We start from the raw sequence: 21,946 nt of genomic DNA on the forward strand, positions 1-21,946 counted from the left end.
TGCTCAGTTGTTTCAGTCATGTCCAACTCTTTGCAACACCATGGACTGTAGCCAGCCAGGATCCTCTGTTCATGGGATTCTCCAGGCAGGGATACTGGAGTGGGGTTGCCATGCCTTCCTCCAGAAGATCTTCCTGACCCAGGGATTGAACTCATGTCTCTCATGTCTCCTGCACTGGCAGTCAGGTTCTTTATCACCAGCGCCACCTGGGAATGTGACTGGAGGTAAGGAAATCCATATACATTCTCAGTTAGTAGATACTGCCTCTCAGTAAATCTGTTCCTTGAGCTTTCCTCAGTAAATCAGATTGTAAAGACTCTGTTTGCAATGCAGGAGACCCAGTATCAATCCCTGGGTGGGGAAGATCCCCTGGAGAAGGAAATGGCAATCCACTCCAGTACTCTTGCTTGGAGAATGCCATGGACACAGGAGCCTGGTGGGCTACAGTCCATGGGTTCACAAAGAGTCAGACACAATTGAGTGAGTAACACACTTTCACTGAGATGAGTAAATAGAAAAAAATCCATATGAGGGAAGAAATGTGATGATAATACATATTATTACTGTTGTTTACAAAATACCCCAACACAAAATAACAAAGGTTAAAAAAATAATGATAAAATGAGAAACTCATACAGCAAATGTAAAAATAAAATAGCGGAAAAACTAATTTCAGGAAAAACTGAATTCAAAGGCAAAACCATGTCAAAGGGACATCGAGGATCTTTTTATATTGATAAAAAGCTCAATTCAAATTGCAGCTATGTCAATGAAATATAACAAGGTAATGAAACATAAAAAAAATCTGTTGGAAATGCAAAGAAAAACACAGATAGACAAATAATTCTGCTGAATGATTACATCATAGTTTGATTCATTTTTTGATAGAGTAGGCAAAAAGGAAAATAATGTAGAGAATTAGAATAATGTAATTGGCACTTTGCTGTACACCTGAAATTAATGCAATGCCGTAAATCAACTATACTTCAATAAAAAGGAATAATATGATTGGTAAGAGTTTAATTAAGATTACAATATTGTTGAGTACAAAGAAAAATGTTAGAGGACTTATAGAAGTTTAGATAACATTAATGACAAACCAAATTCCTGTAAATTGAAGATTCTGCTCCTAAATAACTAGCTGGTCAAAAAGGAAATGAAATTTACAATCACAATGTATTTAGAACATAAAGAAAATGAGAAAATTGCATTTACAAATTTAAGCATACAGATTTAAATCCTATTAAGAGACATTTAAAGGCATACTGTTTTCACTTTTAGAGTAAGAATAAGCATACATGAATTAAACACTGAACATGAAAAATCAGAAAATAAAACAAATCTAAGGAAAGTAGGAGAGGAAGGAAATAGAATAGAAAGTCAATATCTTAAAGTATATTAAACAGTTCTAAGAGCTGATTCATTGCAGGAAAATGTAACAACAACAACATAAAACTTGACAAATCCAATCAAAATATACAACAAAAGAATCAGACGATATAACAGTGTTAAGTTATGAGTATGCTAGGTTAGTGTCAAAAAATGTTCTGGAAACAGGATGATTATCTAGGAAAACGTTATTTGCCAAAATAGAACCTAGAAGAATTGAAAAATCTTAATGGCAAGAAATAGCAGGGAAAGAAACATTGCAAAGAATGATACTCAAAGACACATTAGGTCTGAATGTACCTTTTCATTTTCATGGAAGAAGTGTCATTCCTCCAGATCTTACAGAGCAAAAGATCATCAAGTATTGATGCTACTGAGGATTGTTTATCCCATGTAGTTAAGATGATTTAATATTGAAAAATCTATTAATTAAATATACTGTAATGTCAGGAGCAGTAAGAAAAATCAAAAGGTGATCTCAAGAACTGCTTAAGAAGCATTCAATAAAATTTAGCCTGCTTCATTTAAATCTTAGAGAACAAGAAACAGAAATGTTCTTATGATAACATCCTTTAAGATTCTCTTTATAAACCTATAAATATGCTTAATAGAAAATTAAGAAAAATTCCTATTAAGGTTATGAGAAAGATAAAATGTGACTGTATTCTGGTATTAACATTGCCCTGAAGTTCTGTGTCCTGATGAGGATGCAAAGCAGAGGAGTTAATATTGAAAATAAGGATGAAAATTATATTTATCTTAAGATTAGAGAATTCAGCTGTAAACTTAAAAGGATCAACTAAAATGCCCTCATAAATTTACTAAGAAAGTTTAAGAAGTTAGATGCAAGATGAAGACATAAACATTAATAATCTCCCTATATAATAGTGATTATCTCAGTGAGTTGTAATGAGGGAAAATGATTCAGTTCATAACAGCAAAAAGAAAAAGAGCATAAAATGCCAACAATAACTCTAAGAAATGTTCAGGATATATGCAAAGAAAAATTCTTACTAAACTGAATTTTTGAACACTAATAAATTAAAAATGTTACACATTTAGATGGAACACTAATTATAGTAAAAACTTTCTCCCCTAAAATTTGCTATTGACTTCTACTTATTTTTTTAAATAACAGGATTTGGGTAAAACTAATAAAATGACTTCAAAATTCATATGGAGGTATAAACCATAGGGAATATACTTTTTACATTTATTATATTTTTATAAGTGAATCACCACAAGAAGTATGATTAGTAATACCTGATATGCACTGCATGCATGCATGATTAGTTGGTCAGTCGTGTCTGAATCTTTGCAACCCCATGGACTGTAGCCTGTCAGGCTCCTCTGTTCATGGGATTTTTCAGGCAAGAATACTGGAGTGGGTTGCCATTTTCTCCTCCGGGGATCTTCCTGACCTAGGGATCGAACCTGCATCTCCTGTGTCTCCTGAATTTGTAGGCAGGTTCTTTACCCATTGAGCCACTGGATGCATTATATATCATAAAACCATATAATTAAAAAGAGAGTGATACTAAGCTAAACTCAAGAGGGATTGGAAAGGAACAAGATGGAAAGAGATCCTTGAAACAATGCTAAGACCACCTGAGAACTAAGTCTAGTTCATTTATCCTATAGTTGTGGAATATTTTTGATTTAGCTAACTTTTCTCAATATATATCAAATTATGTTGTGAAACTTGTTTATTTGAATCAAATAAGTGTTATCTTCACTTAATACAAAAATTAAGTCCACATGAATAAGTCTATTCTACTAGAATTCCATAGGGCTTCCCTGGTAGCTCAGTGGTAGAGAATCTGCCTGCAATGCAGGAGACCCAGGTTGGGTTCACATCCCCTGGAGTAAGAAATGGCAACCAGCTCCAGTATTCTTGCCTGGAAAATCCCATGGACAGTGGAGCCTGGCGGGCTACAGTCCATGGGGTTGCAAAGAGTTGGACACGACTGAAGTGACTGAGCATGCAAAATTCCATAACCATAGATAAATGTGATGAAGTTAATCAAAATGAAAAAGGTTGATAGATTTGATTATTAGTATATATCAACAAAACACATGTAAAACACTCATCTATAAAATTAAATGTTTAGTTAAAACTGGGAAAATATTAGCAATAAATGGCAATGATATAATAATATCCCTTAAGTTTAAAGAACATGGAAAGCAATAAGAAAAAACACAGATAGACTAAAAGAAAAATGGGCAAAGAACATGATATGTCATTTTATGAAGAAAAAAAGCAATGTTCCTCACATTAAAAATTTCAATTTCCTGTTCTTAAAAATACAAATTAAAGTAACAATGGAATATAATTTTTTGCTAATCAGATTGATGAAGATTAAAATAGTAATATGCTCAGGGCTGAAATTAATACATTGAGACAAGTATTATCCTACCACACTGGTGGCATAATTGATTAGCCTTTTAGAAAACAATTTGGCTTTACTTCTCAAGAGTCTTTAAAATATTTAACTTCATTGAAAGAGCAATCACATTTCCAAGATTCTAGTCTAAGGGGACAATCCTTATCTCATGTACTTTAAGATTATATAAAATATGCACACCTTAATAATATTTATAGCATTAGAAAATGGGAAAAATCTAAATATTCCTTAAGAAGGAAAAGGCAAAGTAATATATATTATACATGTATATGATATATATTAAAATTAAATCAATATATATCCCTATCCACGCAATAAAACATATCAAGTAATTGTTAAAAGTAAGCTTTCTTTTTTCTTTCAGAGAAGAATTTCAAATGACATTGGACTATCTCTCGATAATTTTAAGGAAAGACCAAAGGCAGGTACTTGATACAAATCTGTTTATTGAGCTTTCAGCAGGATTAATTCAGGCACTAATTTTGTTTAAAATAAATAACCATGGGGCTTCCCTGGTGGCTCAGTGGTAAAGAATTTGCCTGCCAGTTCAAGAGAAATGGGTTTGATCCCTGTTCTGGGAAGATCCCACATGCTGTGGAGAAATTAAGCCTGAGTGCCACAACTATTAAGCCTGTGCTCTAGAGCATGGGAACCACAACTACTGAGCCCATGGCCACAGCTTTTTCTCCATTCCTTTATACTTTGAATTTATTTCATCATATATGGCAGAATAATAATATTGTAAAACATATATGGGCACCTTTATGGGAGAAAAATATTTTTAAACCACTTCATCAAACATACTTTTGAGGGTATTTGACTTCTAAAAATTGTTTCTGTTTTATTATAAAAGACCAAAAATGGCTGGTTTTCCACTACAATCAACTCTTTTTCAGCAGTCAAAGTCTGGATGATGGCCTCGATATTGTAAGTTGCAAGTTATGTGCTATTTATGAACCTGTCCTAAGATTTTATTTTGGAAATTATAATACCCCAAGTGACAATAACCAGTCGAGTCTGAACCCTTCAGTGACATTTCATTATATTCTGTATTGAAATCCTAGATTTACCCAATGCCTCAGGTATACATGACATTATTTTAAGTGCTAAAGCATATTGGGTGTTTTTTAAATTTTATTTATTTTTTAATTGGGGAAAATAGCTTTACAATTTTGTGTTGGTTTCTGCAGTACAACACACACTAAATATAATATATATATATATAATGACAAGCATATTGTTTTTGATTTAAGGCAGATTTCAACTATCTCTTTTTGGAGGAAGAGGTAGTATTTTCTCTTTTTACTAACATTTCATTCTGAATGTTATGGAGCTGTGAAAATATTTAAAATTTTTTACTTAAGTATAGTTGATTTACAATGCTGTATTAATTACCGATGTAGAGCAAAGTGATTCAGTTGTACATGTAAATATACACTGTTTTTAAAATATTCTTTTTCATTATGATTTATCGTAGGATATTGAGCATAGTTTTCTGTGCCATACAACAGGACTTGCTGCTTACCCATTCCACATATAAAAGCCTACATCTGCTAACCCCAATCTCCCGCTCAATTCCTCCCCTAAACCCTCTCCTCCTTGGCAGCCAGAAGTCTGTTCTCTATGTCTGTGATTCTGTTTCTGTTTCATAGGTTCATTTGTGTCATATTTCAGATTCCACATAAGTAATTTTATATGGTATTTATCTTTCTTTCTGACTTACTTCATTTAGTATGATAATCTCTATTTACATCCATGTTGTTCCAAAAGGCATTATTTCATTCTTTTGTATGACTAAGTGATATTTCATTCTATCACACACAGATGTTCAGTAATTACTGCCAGCTTCCCTGGTGCCTCAGATGATAAGAATCCACCTGCAATGCAGGAGACCTGGCTTCGATACTTGGGTCAGGAAGATCCCCTGGAGAAGGGAACAACATGGGAACCCACTCCAGTATTCTTGCCTGGAGAATTCCATGGACAGAGGAGCCTGGTGGGCTACAGTCCATGTGGTCACAAAGAGTCAAACATGACTGAGTGACTCATACACACAATATTTCATTATATATATATATATATATATATATATATATATATACCACATCTTCTTTATCCATTCATCTGTCAGTGAACATTTAGGTTGTTTCCATGTCTTGGCTATTGTGAACATCGCTGCTATGAACATAGGGGCGCATCCATCTTTTTGAATTACAGTTTTGTCTGGGTATGTATCCAGGAGTGGGATCGCTGGATCATGTGGCAATTTTATTTTTAGTTTTCTGAGGAATCTCCACACTGTTTTCCATAGTGGCTGCGCCAACTAACATTCTCATCAACAGTGCAGGAGGGTTCCCTTTTCTCTACCCTGCCTCCAGCATTTATTATTTGTGGACTTTTTAATGATGGCCATTCTGACTGGTGTGAGGTGGTACTTCATTATAGTTTTGATTTGCGTCTCTCTAACAATTAGCAGTGTTGAACATCTTTTCAAGTAACTATTGGCCATCTGTACATCTTCTTTGGAGAAATGTCTATTTAGATCTCCTGCCCAATTTTGGATAGGGTTGTTTATTTTGTTGTTGAGTTGTATGAGCTGTTTATATATTTTGGAAATTAAGCCCTTGTCGATCATATCATTTGCAAATATTTTCTCCCATTCTGTAGGTTGTATTTTCATTTTGTTTAGGGTTTCCTCTAGGTGTGCAAAAGCTTGTAAGTTTGATTAGGTCCTATTTGTTTATTTTTGTCTTTATTTAAAAGTCAAAAGATCAGGAGATCAGTCCTGGGTATTCATTGGAAGGACTGTTGTTGAAGCTGAAACTCCAATACTTTGGCCACCTCATGCGAGGAGCTGACTCATTTGAAAAGACCCTGTTGCTGGGAAAGATTGAGGGCAGGAGGAGAAGGGGACGACAGAGGATGAGATGGCTGGATGGCATCACTGACTTGATGGACATGGGTTTGGGTAGACTCCGGGAGTTGATGATGGACGGGGAGGCCTGGTGTGCCGCGATTCATAGGGTCAGAAAGAGTCGGACATGACTGAGCGACTGAACTGAACTGAACTGAAAAGTCAAAAACCTTCCAGGGACGGGGGAGCCTGTTGGGCTGCTGTCTATGGGGTCGCACAGAGTCGGACACAAATGAAGTGACTTAGCAGCAGCAGCAGCAATGCCTTTTGAAATTTTTCAAGGACTTCAGTTGGGCACAGGGAGCAATTATTTCCTTCAAACTTTGTTAGATTTTTTAAAACTTATTTTATAATGGGAATGGTTTAGCAAACATCCAAAATGGTTGAGGCAAAACTGAAATGGGTTTTACACCTTACTTTATTTTAGGCACATCTATCACTTCACTGTCTGCTTTTGGCTTTGGAGCCAAGAAGTAGGCAATTAAAAAGATGTAACCATCATTCTCCAGGGTGTATGTGCTTCTGCATCTCGAGAAATAAACCCTATGCAGTAAAAAGAGCTTTCCAATCAGGAATCCACCACTATAGGGTCTGGGCAACTTGTATAGCTTTCTGAGCTCATTTCCTTCTTATCCGTGATGGGGCTACAAATACCTACCCCCAAAGAATTGTTGTGAAGATTTAATGAAATAATATCCTTGTGAAATGCATGTAGCAAGGTCTGCATATAACTGACACTTAATAAATGTTAATTTCTTTCCTTCTTCCTTTCAGTAACCTGATTTAAATGCTTCATTTGAGATTCATAGCTCTCCTACCTGAGTTAATTTTTAAAACACATTAATTTTCATGATACCTGAAGGAAATAATACCTAACAACTATATTCTAACTTTGGCTTTTCTACCATTTTTTTCATATTTATCTAATAACTACTCAAATTATTATTACCCTCAATTTAAAGACAAGGAAACAGAGGCACAGAGAGGCTGAACTGTTTGCCTAAAGTCATGTAAAGGAGATAAAATAAGTATTTGTTGAATGAAGGGGTGGTTGGAGCTTGGGTCCTGAATCTATACATGCTCAATACTTTTTTCTCATAACAATGCCTGCATGGAGACTTAAATTTGCATTTCTACTTCTTGGGAATTGTGGATAAAAATGAAATCAGCTTGCTGTTTCCAGGAAGGGACACAGTGTCTTTCAAAACTGTAGAGAAATCTCTATGCATCGTTCACTTGAACTGCAGAACAGGCCTGGGTACTATTTGGGATAACAAGCTTTCTTAGAAGGGTGAGTTCATTCTTTTGAAGAGCATTGGGAGGTAAAAACCCATCAAGATAGTGTGTTCTCATGATGATTTCAATGAATTATCATGGAAATGAGTTTTAGAAAAGAGGTAATGCTTTGTGATAATAGCCCGATAATGCCATTAGCTATGAACTGTAATTGTAATAGCATTAGTCAAATGAATATATCTGATATTAATTTGAGTGTCAAATATTTCTATAAGATTCTTCTTGTTAATTAAACATCAGCCTTGGTATTATTAATTCAGTATCTAGCCAGTACTTGCACATAGTAGGAACCTAATATGTTTTTGTGGACTGATTTAATAAATCCATCTCTAAGTGGAGCTATTTCAAAGAGTGAAGTATTGAGTTTAAATAACATCATGCTTATAGCAGGAACTGATTTTTGTCCCAAATCTGCCTGCTTGTACAGTCTGTTCACTCATTTGCAGCTTCAATTAGCTAATGGTGCAGACATTAATTTCAGAATTTGAGAAGAAAGCTTTCTCACTTTTTTGCATATTTATAAGAAAATAGCCTATAAGATTTACCCCAGAGTACTTAAAGTCATGAATAGAGTTTGTGCCTTTCTCCCTGTGTCTTGTGGTCTTTGCTGCTGCTGCTGCTAAATCGCTTCAGTTGTGTCTGACTCTGTGCGACCCCATAGATGGAAGCCCACCAGGCTCCCCTGTCCCTGGGATTCTCCAGGCAAGAACACTGGAGTGGGTTGCCAGTTGTGGTCTTTAGACCATTTTAAAATCTACTGGACAGTTTCATGACTGCCTTGAGCACCTGAATATTACTGGGTAGAATCATGCTTTAGGAGGTTTGAAATTGCCCTTCATGATCACCAGTGTCAACTACGCCTTCAACACTACCGCCCATCTTAACACTTTTCTTCTTTTTTTTGTTTATTTTTGGCTGTGCTGGGTCTTCATTGATGCACATGGGCTTTCTCTAGTTGTGGTGCATGGGCTTCTCATTGTGGTGGTGTCTCTTGCTTCAGAGCACAGGTTCTAGGCACATGGGCTCAGTAATTGTGGTGCATGGACTTAGATGCCCTGTGGCATGTGGAATCTGTCTGGACCAGGGACTGAACCTGTGTCCCCTGCATTGGCGGGCAGATTCTTAACCACTGGGCCACCAGGGAAGTCCAACACTTCTCTTCTAAATCATCTTTTCTAGCTCTCGAAATAACAGTCTCCTATCTCCCGTTCTTCTCATTCTTCATTCTCATCCTATTTCCTTTTTGCTCTCAGGAATGGTTTGCTGCCTACTTTATGAAGAAAGTTGGGACCCTTGAAAGGAAGATTCCCGTATATTTCTAATACAAGAACTACACATCTGCTTGCACCTGCACACCCACTCTCCTTTCTTCTGTTTCAGTAGAGGAAAGAAATATCCACCCTCTGATAAGAAGTCAATCTCCCTTTCTTTCGTGCATTTTTTTTTTTTTTTTGCTCACATATATTTCTTTCTTTTTTAAAAACTTTTTATTTTTTATTGGAGTACAGCCCATTGGTAACATTCTGATAATTTCAGGCGCACAACAAAGTGACTCAGCCATACGCACACGTGTATCCATTCTCCCCCATTCTCTTGCATTTTTAATTTCTCCACTTGTACCAGATATTTTCATCTGTTAAACATGCTCAAGTATCTTTCAAGATTAAAAAAAAGTATCTTGAACTCACATCTCAGTTTCCCAGATAAAACACAGGACCCATAGTTAAATCTGATTTTGAGAACAACCTTGAAATATTTTTTTAGAAGGAGCATGTCCTGAATATTGCACTGGTAACTTTATAAAGTGTAACTTATGCAAAGTACATCCATAATATTGCATGGGATATATTTATTCTAAAAAAATTTTAGTTTACTTGAAATTCAGATGTAACTGGGTGTCATGTATTTTTATCTGCTGAAGTTGGCAAATCTACTCACAGCTTCCTCCAGCCATCACTTTATTTTTTAAATCTTCAGAGAAAGTTCTTCAAAAGACACACAGATGTAGAGAACAGTCTTTTGGACTCTGTGGGAGAGGGAGAGGGTGGGATGATTTGGGGGATTGGCATGGAAACATGTATAATATCATATAAGAAACGAATCGCCAGTCCAGGTTTGATACAGGATCCTTGGGGCTGGTGCACTGGGATGACCTGGAGGGATGGTACGGGGAGGGAGGTGGGAGGGGGATTCAGGATGGGGAACACGTGTACGCCCATGCAGATTCATGTTGATGTGTGGCAGAACCAATACAATCAGATCAGATCAGATTAGTCTCTCAGTCGTGTCCTATTCTTTGCGACCCCATGAATTGCAGCACGCCAGGCCTCCCTGTCCATCACCAAATCCCGGAGTTCATTCAGACTCACGTCCATTGAGTCAGTGATGCCATCCAGCCATCTCATCCTCTGTCGTCCCCTTCTCCTCTTGCCCCCAATCCCTCCCAGCATCAGAGTCTTTTCCAATGAGTCAACTCTTCACATGAGGTGGCCAAAGTACTGGAGTTTCAGCTTTAGCATCATTCCTTCCAAAGAGATCCCAGGGCTGATCTCCTTCAGAATGGACTGGTTGGATCTCCTTGCAGTCCAAGGGACTCTGAAGAGTCTTCTCCAACACCACAGTTCAAAAGCATCAATTCTTCGGCGCTCAGCCTTCTTCACAGTCCAACTCTCACATCCATACATGACCACAGGAAAAACCATAGCCTTGACTAGATGAACCAATACAATATTGTGAAGTAAAAAAAAAAAAAAGTTGTTTTAAATGTGATTCGTTTATTTCCTCAATTAGTAGATATTTTTGACCCTGCTCCAATCTGGTTTTCTTTCTCTTTTCATTGCTGAAATGACTCTTGCTACAGTTGTTAGGGATCATAATGTTGCAGATCTAAGAATACTTTCCATTCTTCATTCTATTATTTGATCTCACAGTAGCATTTTTTTATACATAAACATATATTGTTTATATAAAATATAGGGAATATAAGGGAAAGGATTGCTCATTATCAAATGATGTTAATGACTATTTTGCTGCTGTTAAATAGAAATGTGTTCTATACAGATATTTAATATCTGACTTCATTTACTTCATCGAGCAGCATTTCTGAAACTAAAAGATTGACGAATTTTCCAAGTTTTATACTTTCTATTTCTTCTTTTTTTGACCATTCCTTACATTACTTGTTTGAGCTATTTCACCCTCAGAGCACCTTTAGAATTTTCTTTTTCATTTCTTACTGGTCCTTGTTTTTTGTTAGACGTTTTATTTTGTATTGGAGTATAGCCGATTATCAATGTGGTGATAGTTTCAGATCTCGCAGTAGCATTTAACACAATTTACCGTTTCCTATTTTCAATGAACACACAGCACATCAAACACACATGCATGCACATACACATACACGCATGAATGCATATATTTCCCCCTACCTCTCTGGCTGTCCTCTTCCTTCTCTAGCCGGCCATTTCTCCTCCACCCAACCTCTAACACCTAGGTCCTTCTCTCTTTTTCTTCTCATTCTTAATACTCACACTAGATAATTTTGTCCACTTCCTTGGATTCAAATGCTATTTTTTTTGCCACAGATTGTCATATTTATATGTCTAACCCAGATCCTTTTTCTGAGCTCCAGGTATTTCCCTTTGGATGTCTCATAGATAGGTCAAACTTAATGTATTAAAAAATGAACAGGTGATAAGTTTTTCGACCTATCTGTCTTCCAATGTTCTCCATTTGGTATATAGAATCTTTGCCCACCCAGTTATCTCTTGGCAGAATCTGGAATACTTCCTTGACCCCACTTCTGTCTCCCGCATGCTACCACCTCCTAACTCAAAACCATCACTAAATACTGTTCATCCTACCTCTAAAATCAAGCTTACATTCATCCATTTCGCTCCATCTGCCTACTTTGTCACTAGTTCATCATTACTAGACTTGCCTGAGTTTTACTTCAGTTGAACCCATCCTGCTTCTCCCAAGCCATGCTTCTTTCCTTTTCAAATTACACTGCATCCACAGTGATCTTAAAATACAAATAGATGTGACTTGCTTAATGCCTTTATAAATTCTTATTGCATACAGATTTTTTAAAATTAGAGGGAAACTGTTTTACAATGTTGTGTTGGTTTCTGCTGTACAACAAGGTGAATCAGTCATAAGTATACATAGATCCCCTCCCTCTTAAGCCTCCCTCCCACCCACCCCATCCCATCCCTGTAGGTCATCACAGAGCACTGAGCTGAGCTTCCTGTGCTATACATCAGCTTCCCACTATCTGTTTTACACGTGGTAGTGTATGTATGTCAATGCTACACTCTCAACTGTCCCACCCTATCCTTCCCCCACTATGTTCACAAGACCATTTTCTATGTCTCTATCTGTTTCTATGTGTCTCTATTCCTGCCCTGTAAATAGGTTCATCAACACCATTTTTCTAGATTCCATATATATTGCATACAGCTTTAAAAAAAAAAAAAATCTGTAAGCCAAAGTTCCTGCATGATTTTACTCCTACTTTCTTGACCTGACTTCACGTGATTCTCCCTGAATATTTTCAGGCTACTGATCTTCTCTGAGTTCCTCTGATGCACCAGGTGACTCCTTACTTCTAGGCTTTGATATATGCCCGCTTCCCTGGTGGCTCAGTGCTAAAGAATCCACCAGTGCAAGAGATGTGGGTTCGACCCCTGGGTTGAGAAGATCCCTTGGAGAAAGTCATGGCTACCCACTCCAGTACTCTTGCCTGGAGAATTCCATGGACAGAGGAGCCTGGCAGGCTATTGTGCATGGGGTCAAAAGGAGTTGGACACGACTGAGCGACTAACACTTTCACTTGTTATATATTCTCTCTACCAGAAATTCTTCACCCTTATGCTTACCAAGGCAAATAACCATTCATCTTTCTAGAGTCAACTTCAACACTGCAGGCAGGAACACAGTTGTGTGTCTAACTCTATCTAGATGTGTAAGTTTGCCTTGCAAAGGGTGTACCACTAATGACATGGGTCCAGGAGGGCCAAGAAAAATCTCAGAACATAGCTTTATTTCATCTCATCCCAATCCAGTCCTAGAATTCAAGCTGACTAGGACACGTGTGCTCTGCATTTATGGAACATATTCTTTCCTGAAGAATTATAAAAGTGCCAGACTAGAACATCATATCCATGATAATCCTAGCCCACTTGGAAAATGCTGAGATCCCACTCAAATTACAATAACAACCACCCAACAACACAAATCATTATTTTTTGTGTGCTTTTACTGATTTGGTGCTTTATATCTATTTCCTCTGGTCGTCCAAGATATCTTAGAAGTTGTTAGTGACACCATTTTAGAGAAGGAGAAATTGAGACTCAGAAAAATTAAGTAATGTGCAGTCAGGAGTGCAAAATCCTTTCTTCTGTCCCTCTCGGTTCTTCTGGCTGGTCTAAGAATGAAACTGACCTGAGACAGATTGACAGGAGAAAATAAAATTGAATCTTGTCCTTACAAGGACCCCCTCCCTCCCCACACACACATGACAGGTTCAAAGAGAGAAAGATACAATGAGGTATATATGCCATCATGATGTAAGAAATGGGATAGGGACCTAGAGCTTCCAAAAAAGGAGGGTCATTCATAGGATGATAAGAAAGACAGCAGATGTTTGATAACTAGATGTCCGCCCTGCCATATAGATAAATATAATAACGTAATAGTGTAAGAATCTTGTGGCTTCCTAGGTGGCTCAGTGGTAAAGAATCTGCCTGCCATTGTGGGAGATGTGGGTTTGATCCCTGGGTCAGGAAGATCCCCTGGAGAAGGGAATGGCTACCCACGCCAGTATTTTTGCCTGGAGAATCCCGTGGACAGAGAAGTCTGGTGGGCTGAAGTCTAGAGGGTTGCAAAAAGTTGACACAACTGACAGACTGAGCACATAGGCCTAGATAAATATAGACCTTTGGTAATTAGATGTTTGCCCTGCCATCTTAGATACAATGTATCTCTGATGAAAACTCTTTTTTTCTGGGGAAAACTTTCCAATTTAAATTTTTTTCTAGGAAGCTAAGGGAGAGGCAGTAGGGTTCCCACTGTCTTTCACTGAAAATAATCCACTTGCCAAAGGAACTCATCTTGAGACCTGTTCTGAACCCCTAGAGCTAAAAACTTCACAGCTTATTAAGGGCAGAGTTGAGTTTGAACTCAAGTGCTCTGACTCCAAATTCTGCCCTTTCTACCTCTCATGAGCCAACAGCACTGGATACTTGCGGTCCATGTTGGAAAGGTATTTTGAGCTTTGACCTGATACTGTTGTGAAAACTTAAGGTCTCAGGGCAATGCCGAGGGTCTCTGCAGAGCCAAACGTTGAGGATGTAGAATAAATTGTTTCTGGGACCTATAATCCCACTAGATGAGGGGGTCTCTGCACCTGATTCTGACTGAGGAAGAGCAGGGCCTGCTTGTGGAGCACTGGGGGCCTGCCATATTATCCATGGGAATGGGGGCACTAAACTACTTGACAATCGAATGAAGAATATGGCCTGGCTTCCCAGGTGGCACTAGTGGTAAAGAATCCGCCTGCCAATGCGGGAGATGCAGGGGGCACAGGTTCGATCCCTGGGTCAGGAAGATCCCCTGAGAAGGAAATGAAGCCCACTCCAGCATTCTTACCTAGAAAATCCCAGGGACAGAGGAGCCTGGCAGGCAACAGTTGGACACGACTTAGCGACTGAATAACAACATAGGTGAATTACTGCGTAGCGAGCCGCTTTTCCCCTCTGGGTCTGTCATTTCAAAACCCATATGAGGTTGGACCTTAGGCACTGACCTGAGTTTGAAGAAACCCATCTCTAAGAAAATAGGCGCGGACCTGTGAAATCCAGCTGAATAGCTTTCCAGATGCATAAATATTTCCTTCTTTCAAGTTTACTGCAACTGCAAATTCCCATTTCAAGAACAACTCAGTGATTCATGCCGACAAGGCTGTCAGTGGTCTCAATCATCAGAGATATTTAAATGAGAATTTTAAAAGATCACAGTTTTATTTTAAAATGGCTCTTGATGGGCGTTAAATGGCTACGTTCTCTGCCCCTTTGCTGAACTCCGAAGAGGAAGGACTAAGAGGGACAGGAAGATGTATACCTTGACCTCTTGATTCTGCCCAATTATCCTTTTTTTCTCTGAGACATTCTGCTTTGGATCTTTCAATCACCTCCACGTCCGTAACTAAGATGTCACTTTTCACTGAATTCCCATTTTGTTATTTTTGTCAGAAGGTAAGCTTGTGCTCACGCATGTGAGAAAATTGATCTGGTTGCTAATGGCACAGAGTCGAAATAAGCAGTTTGACTGACTTCTTCACTCCCTTTTTATTAGCATTGCTACTTTTAGATAAACTATTCCTGAAATGATTAGTGTAGGAGGATGGGTTTAGTCTTGTATCTTCTCCTTTAAGGCACTTAGAGTTAGAGATCCCAGAAGCATCAGTTTTCTCACTTGTACTGAAAATGTCACTCTAACAGCTATCTGTCTGCACCGTCAAGTTTTGAGAAATCTTTTGAATTTACCGCATTCACACCATTCTCCATCATGGTGCTAAAAATGACTAATGCAGCTTGGAGACTGTGATAACTGATCATCTTTTCCAATCATACACTAACACTCACACACACACACTCACATACACACATGCTCTGCTGACATGAATCCTTAAAGATTTAAAATATCCTATATGCTAAATGGAATGTGGAGGCCTGTGGGATGCTTAAACATAGAGCTATAGAGTTCTTTTTCATGATGCTCAGTTCTGTCAAAGAAATTGGTCTGGTTGTTTGATTAAACAGACTGATCTTATTTCTAACTGAATGGGCCACTATGGCTTTATTCTATATTTAAAATAATCTCTAACATTAAAATGCTCAAATACATTATTTAACTTTATCTTCTCATCATCTCTGAGAACAGTGAAGTGCAGCGTTTCCTTTTTTTAAACATTCTTAACGAGATGGTGTCCTACCTGAAATCATGCAGATAGTCTAAGGATCACTCTCTTTTAGAGGCCCTAATTAGTCACCATAAGCCAGTTTAGGGTCACTAAAATCAAATCATCTAAATGAACTTCATTGCCTTTCTTGATGAATGCTAATCTGATGGCTAAAGTGACTGTCACAAACTCAGATGTATCTACTCCCAGAAAAAACTGTGTGACAAAAGTCTGTGATGTCATTCTGGGAATGATGGAGAATCGTGTGGGCTCAATGATAGTAATTGGGTGATGAGGCAGCTGATTATATCCAAAAGGGGAGGATTAGTTGATTACCATTAACTTACAGTGAGGTCTCCAGGAATTTTCCACAAGGCTCTGCTTTTGGTCCTGTCCAATTCAACAATTTTATCAATTACCTGAAAGAAATCTAGAAACTTGCTTACTAAATTTGCCAGTGACACAAAGCTGGTAAAGAAGTAAAGACCAGAAATACACCAGATGACAGAATCAAGTTTTTAAACTGTCTGTTATTTAGAATGATGGGCTGACATTTATTAAGGATAAGAGATAAAGTCCTGCATTTAATTAGACAAAGAAATTGTGATAAGATGATTGGAACTGAACTGAGAGAAACTGCTAAAAATAAAAAAAGAAGCCTCAGGTTTTAATTGAATATAGGTGTGATGCAACTGCTGAAAAAGTAACTACAATCTCTGTTGGCATTCTATTAAAAAAAAAAATGCCAAGAGAGAGAGAGATTGAGAAGATTGATAAAAGTAACATATCTATCTTGGATGTACCCATTTTGAGCCTGTGATTGAGTCTGGAAACCATATTTTAAGAACGATACTGACAAATTGTTATCTATCCATCAAGATAGAGGGGTTTTGATAATGAAAAATCAGGGAATCATGTACTATGAAAAAAATTGGAGTGGTTTGTCTATATATTAGAAGGGGGTCAAAATAGCTATCTTTATTGAATACTTATTAGGCATATTAACTACTTAATCCTCTAAGCAACATAATGAATTATTTTTTGTTGCTATTGACATGAAAACTGAAGACACACAGCTAGACTACCTGGATTGGAATCCGTGGAGTTTGGCTATAGAACCTACTCTTTTAACATTGTACATTATTGCCCCAAATATTTATTGAATGTTTTGAAGAGTTGCTATGTGGACAGAAAAACTAGATTTATTCTGGGAAATATATTTATCAACAGATGGGTTACTTCTCAAAGTAGAGAACATTCCCTGGGTACTAGAAGAAGATTGTGCATCTTCTAGTTTTTGGTACAGTGTTAGATTAGATGACCTCTACAGTGACACCCAATTACAAGCTTCTAACTGATTAGGATATGACTTGATGCAATACAGTATTAGTATGAATAGAAACATATTTTAAATAAGTAAATTAAATGAATTAGCAGTAATTTAAATGACGTTCTAGAGACACAGAGATATAGAACAGTCTTTTGGACTCTGTGGGAGAGGGAGAGGGTGGGATGATTTGGAAGAATGGCATTGAAACATGTATAATATCATATATGAAATGAATCTCCAGTCCAGGTTTGATGCAGGATACAGGATTCTTGGGGCTGGTGCACTGGGACAACCCAGAGGGATGGGATGGGGAGGGAGGAGGGAGGGGGGTTCGGGATGGGAAACACGTGTATACTGTGGCAGATTCATGTTGATGTATGGCAAAACCAATACAATATTGTAAAGTAATTAGCCTCCAATTAAAATAAATAAATTTATATTAAAAAATGATGTTCTTTTCAATATAAGTTTAGAGACTGCTCCTCCCCTCTGCCTCACATTGCATGATGCTAAGATGTACTCATTGTGTTCTTGGTAGACCTCCTTTAATGGGCACCAAACTGCCAAAACTATATAAACTTTTGGGCTTTCATGGTGGCTCAGTGGTAAAGAATCAGCCTGCCACTGCAGGAAATGTGGTTCCATCCCTGATCCGGGAAGATGTCACATGCTGTAGAGCACCTAAGCCCATGTGCACAACTATTGAGCCTGAGCTCTAGAGCCAGGGAGCCACAACTACTGAGCCCTTGTGCTGCAACTACTGGAGCCCATGCACCCTGGAGCCCGTGTTCTGCCAGGAGAGAAGCCACTGCAATGAGAAGCCTGCCCACTGCAACTAGAGAGTAGACGCTTTGTCAACTTTATAAAATTGTTGTAATAGACCCAGTAATGTTATATAACAGATCCTACCATACAATGCAGATTCTCAGTAAAAATAGATTTTCAGTAAAATATATTTGCAAGAACAGTTGTGTGTAATAAGGAAATTGTCTGGCCTTTCTTCCTGGTTCCTGGGAAGTAAACTCTAAAATCTGTGAATTTCCCAAGTGACTGAAGTGTCTTTGTTATTCATGGTTGGCTCATTAAGCTCCACCTAATGGTTTTTGTTAATGGCATGACTCAGAATGGGAGCTGGCAAGCCTGGAAGACCAACCATAGGGTTAGAGGGTTGGGATTTTGAGCCACAGAGTGGGTATCAGCCCAGTCTCTGGGGAGAAAAGATAGGCTGAAGACTGAGTTCAACTACATGGCCAATGGTTCAGTCAATCCTGCCCACATAAGACAGAAGTGTTAGTTGCTCAGTCATGTCCAACTCTTTGTGAACCCAAGGACTGTAGCCCGCCAAGCTCCTCTGTTCATGGGACTCTCTAGGCAAGAATACTGGAGTGGGTAGCCATTCTCTTCTCCAGGGCATCTTCTGGACCCAGGGATCGAACCTGGGTCTTCTTGCATTGCAGGCAGATTCTTTACAGTCTGAGACACCAGGGAAGCCCCTACCTCAATTAAAAAAAACTCTGCATACTGAAGCTCAGGTAAGACCTCCTGGGTGAGAGTGCTCTGTGTATTGTCACATACTGATGTGCCAGTTGGGTACCACATCTCTGAGGGTGAAACAAGCTTTGTTTCTGGAACCCTCCCAGACCTTGTTTCATGCATTTCTGCCTTTATCTCATTCTGATTTGTACTTTTTTGCTATAATAAAGCTGTAATCACAAGTATTGTGCTTCCTAGCAAATTATCAGTTCTGAGGGGGAGTTTGTGGGGAATCTCCACATTTATAGCCAGCTTGTCAAGAGATGTTTAGGTAGAGGTTTTAGTAAGATTTTTCCAAGCTATCTTATAAAATCCTAATACTGGTGTTCTAGGCTTTGTTTACATTTAAAGACTCCGATCATCAGAGATCAAATTCTGTTGTTCACACTTGGTTATGACAGTTTGAATGTGAGCTCATAAGAACTGGAACCATGTCTCACATAATTACATACTTTGGCTTAACTTTCTCAGTTAACTAAGAACAGGGTTTGATCTTAACAATCAAAGACTGTAGATTTGTTCCTTGAACTCTACTGTGCCTATCATTTAATTTATTACTCAATTTTATTGCTTCCCTACACCCCTGGAAATTTTGTGAGGATCTGTAAGTTAATTTTTCTTGGCATGGTATCTCTAGTACCCAATATGGTATCTGGAACAGAGTGGATCCTCATAAATATTTTTTGAATGGATACCTAGTGTTAAAAGGAGTTTCTCTTTCATACAATTTATTTTTTCCATAGTTGGAAGGTAGGTAAATTAAATTTATTTGTAAAGAATAGAATATTTGTTTACAATTTTAAAATGTATTTTATTTTTGAAAGGAGAGAACAATAAGCTTTCAGTATTTCCCATAAAATAAGCACAAGCAAATTTAATAAATTTTAAGCTGTATTAACATCTCAGAACAAATAAAGGAAAAAGTCTGTAGATTTAATATACAGGCAAAGACATTTCGTCATGACAGCTAATCTTTAATGTTATTCTGTTTGATTTTTCTACCAGTCCATGTAAGAGTAGTACTTTTTATGTAGCATGTGACTTTTTCAGATTGGTTGTTTCTTCTGACCAAAATCGGAGAAGGCAATGGCACCCCACTCCAGTACTCTTGCCTGGAAAATCCCATGGACAGAGGAGCCTGGTAGGCTGCAGTCCATGGGGTCTCGAAGAGTTGGACACGACTGAGCGACTTCACTTTCACCTTTCAATTTTATGCATTGGAGAAGGAAATGGCAACCCACTCCAGTGTTCTTGCCTGGAGAATCCTAGGGACAAGGGTGCCTGGTGGGCTGCCGTCTATAGGGTCGCACAGAGTTGGACACGACTGAAGCGACTTAGCAGCAGCAGCACCTGGAGAGAGAGTTTGTGCATAACTAAGCTATTCTGATTCCTTGGAGGAACTAGAGAAATTTCTGTTAGAGTAAGTGACCAGTCCAGAGAAGGCAATGGCACCCCACTCCAGTACTCTTGCCTGGAAAATCCCATGGATGGAGGAGCCTGGTAGGCTGCAGTCCATGGGGTCGCTAAGAGTCGGGCATGACTGAGCGACTTCACTTTCGCTTTCTGACCAAAATATCTATTGGGAAATTTTTCCAATTCAACTCACAATTTCTCTTTGGTTGAAGACTATATTTCTGGATAAAGGATCATCCAGATACCCCCATCCTCCTATATTTACACAGGACTTACCTTTTCTGAGGGTTGTCTATGACCCATTATTGAATACAGCCCTGTTGAAAAACCTAATAAGAATATAATGACCAGTTTGTGTTAAAGTACAATAAAGAAAGACAGCAGACAGGGTCTCATGAGAAGTGACATTCTGTAATTACCTCCTCCTATCAAAAGAAAAACAATTCCCAGAAATTAATGAATACAGCAAGAGTCTATTTCCTATCTTAATTCTATCTTAATTGCAAAAGTGGATCAATTAAAAAAAAGACTACACTGGCAAAGCCTCTCTTAAGGTTTTGTCTCTCAATTCTCTAGTCATCAAATCAATATATATATATAAGCAAACCATGGAACTATTTTTTACCTTCTGAGATGAGGTAGACCGACTCGAAAAGCAGTGCCCCCATGAAACAAGCAAATCCATTGATCAGTGTCAAGCAATTCATAAAGGTTCCTCTGATGGTACTTGGAACAAATCTGTGTATTACAGAGACTGAGAAGACAAAAGTTCAGAATTTAGAACATTATTCCTTTTTTTAAACTTTTGATTTTATATTGGAGTATAGCCAATTAGAAGTGTCATGATAGCTTTAGATGAATAGCAAAGGGACTCAGCCATACATATACATGCATCCATTCTCCTCTAAATCCCCCTCCCATCCAGGCTGCCACATAACATTGGGCCAAGTTCCCTGTGCTAACCAGTAGGTCCTTGTTGTTTATCTATTTTAAATACAGGAGTTTGTATATATTGATCCCAAACTCCCTAACTATCCCTTCCCTCCATTCTTCCTCCCAGCAACCATAAATTCATAGAAAATTCTCTCTAAAGTAAAAGTATAGGTACTCTTCAAATCAGTATTGATCATACCTCCAAGAAAGTTTACTGATGCAGGTAAAATTTCTATTGGGCGTTGTTAACATTGGGCTTCCCTTGTGGCCCGCCTGCAATGTGGGAGGCCTGGGTTTGATCCCTGGGTTGGGAAGATCCCCTGGAGAAGGGAAAGGCTACCCACTCCAGTATTCTGACCTGGAGAACTGCATGGACTGTATAGTCCATGGATTGCAAAGAGTCAGACATGACTGACAGACTTTCACTTCACTTTTGTTAACATTACTAGAGTAAGATATATTATGATGTTAAAAAATGCTTGCTCCTTGGAAGAAAAGTTATGACAAAACTAGACAGTGTATTAAAAAGCAGAGACATTACTTTGCTGACAAAGGTCCGTTGAGTCAAAGCTATGGTTTTTCCAGTAGTCATGTATGGATATGAGAGTTGGACCATAAAGAAAGCTGAGTGCCAAAGAACTGATGCTTTTGAATTGTGGTGTTGGAGAGACTCTTGAAAGTCCCTTGGACTGCAAGGAGATCCAATCAGTCAATCCTAAAGGAAAACAGTCCTGAATATTCATTGGGAGGACTGATGCTGAAGCTGAAAC

The 21,946-nt window shown here is 38.1% G+C and overlaps 1 protein-coding gene across 1 annotated transcript in view; it reads right to left on the minus strand.

Annotated features, from left to right (window-relative positions):
* SLC15A5 (solute carrier family 15 member 5) overlaps nucleotides 1–21,946 on the minus strand; it is a 95,908-nt gene that overhangs the window by 15,694 nt on the left and 58,268 nt on the right. The window contains 1 exon segment of the mRNA XM_070370041.1: nucleotides 20,869–20,997. Within this exon segment, the coding sequence (XP_070226142.1) occupies nucleotides 20,869–20,997 (129 nt within the window).

This window comes from Bos mutus, chromosome 5 (assembly GCF_027580195.1).
Source record: "Bos mutus isolate GX-2022 chromosome 5, NWIPB_WYAK_1.1, whole genome shotgun sequence".
Taxonomy (NCBI): domain Eukaryota; kingdom Metazoa; phylum Chordata; class Mammalia; order Artiodactyla; family Bovidae; genus Bos; species Bos mutus.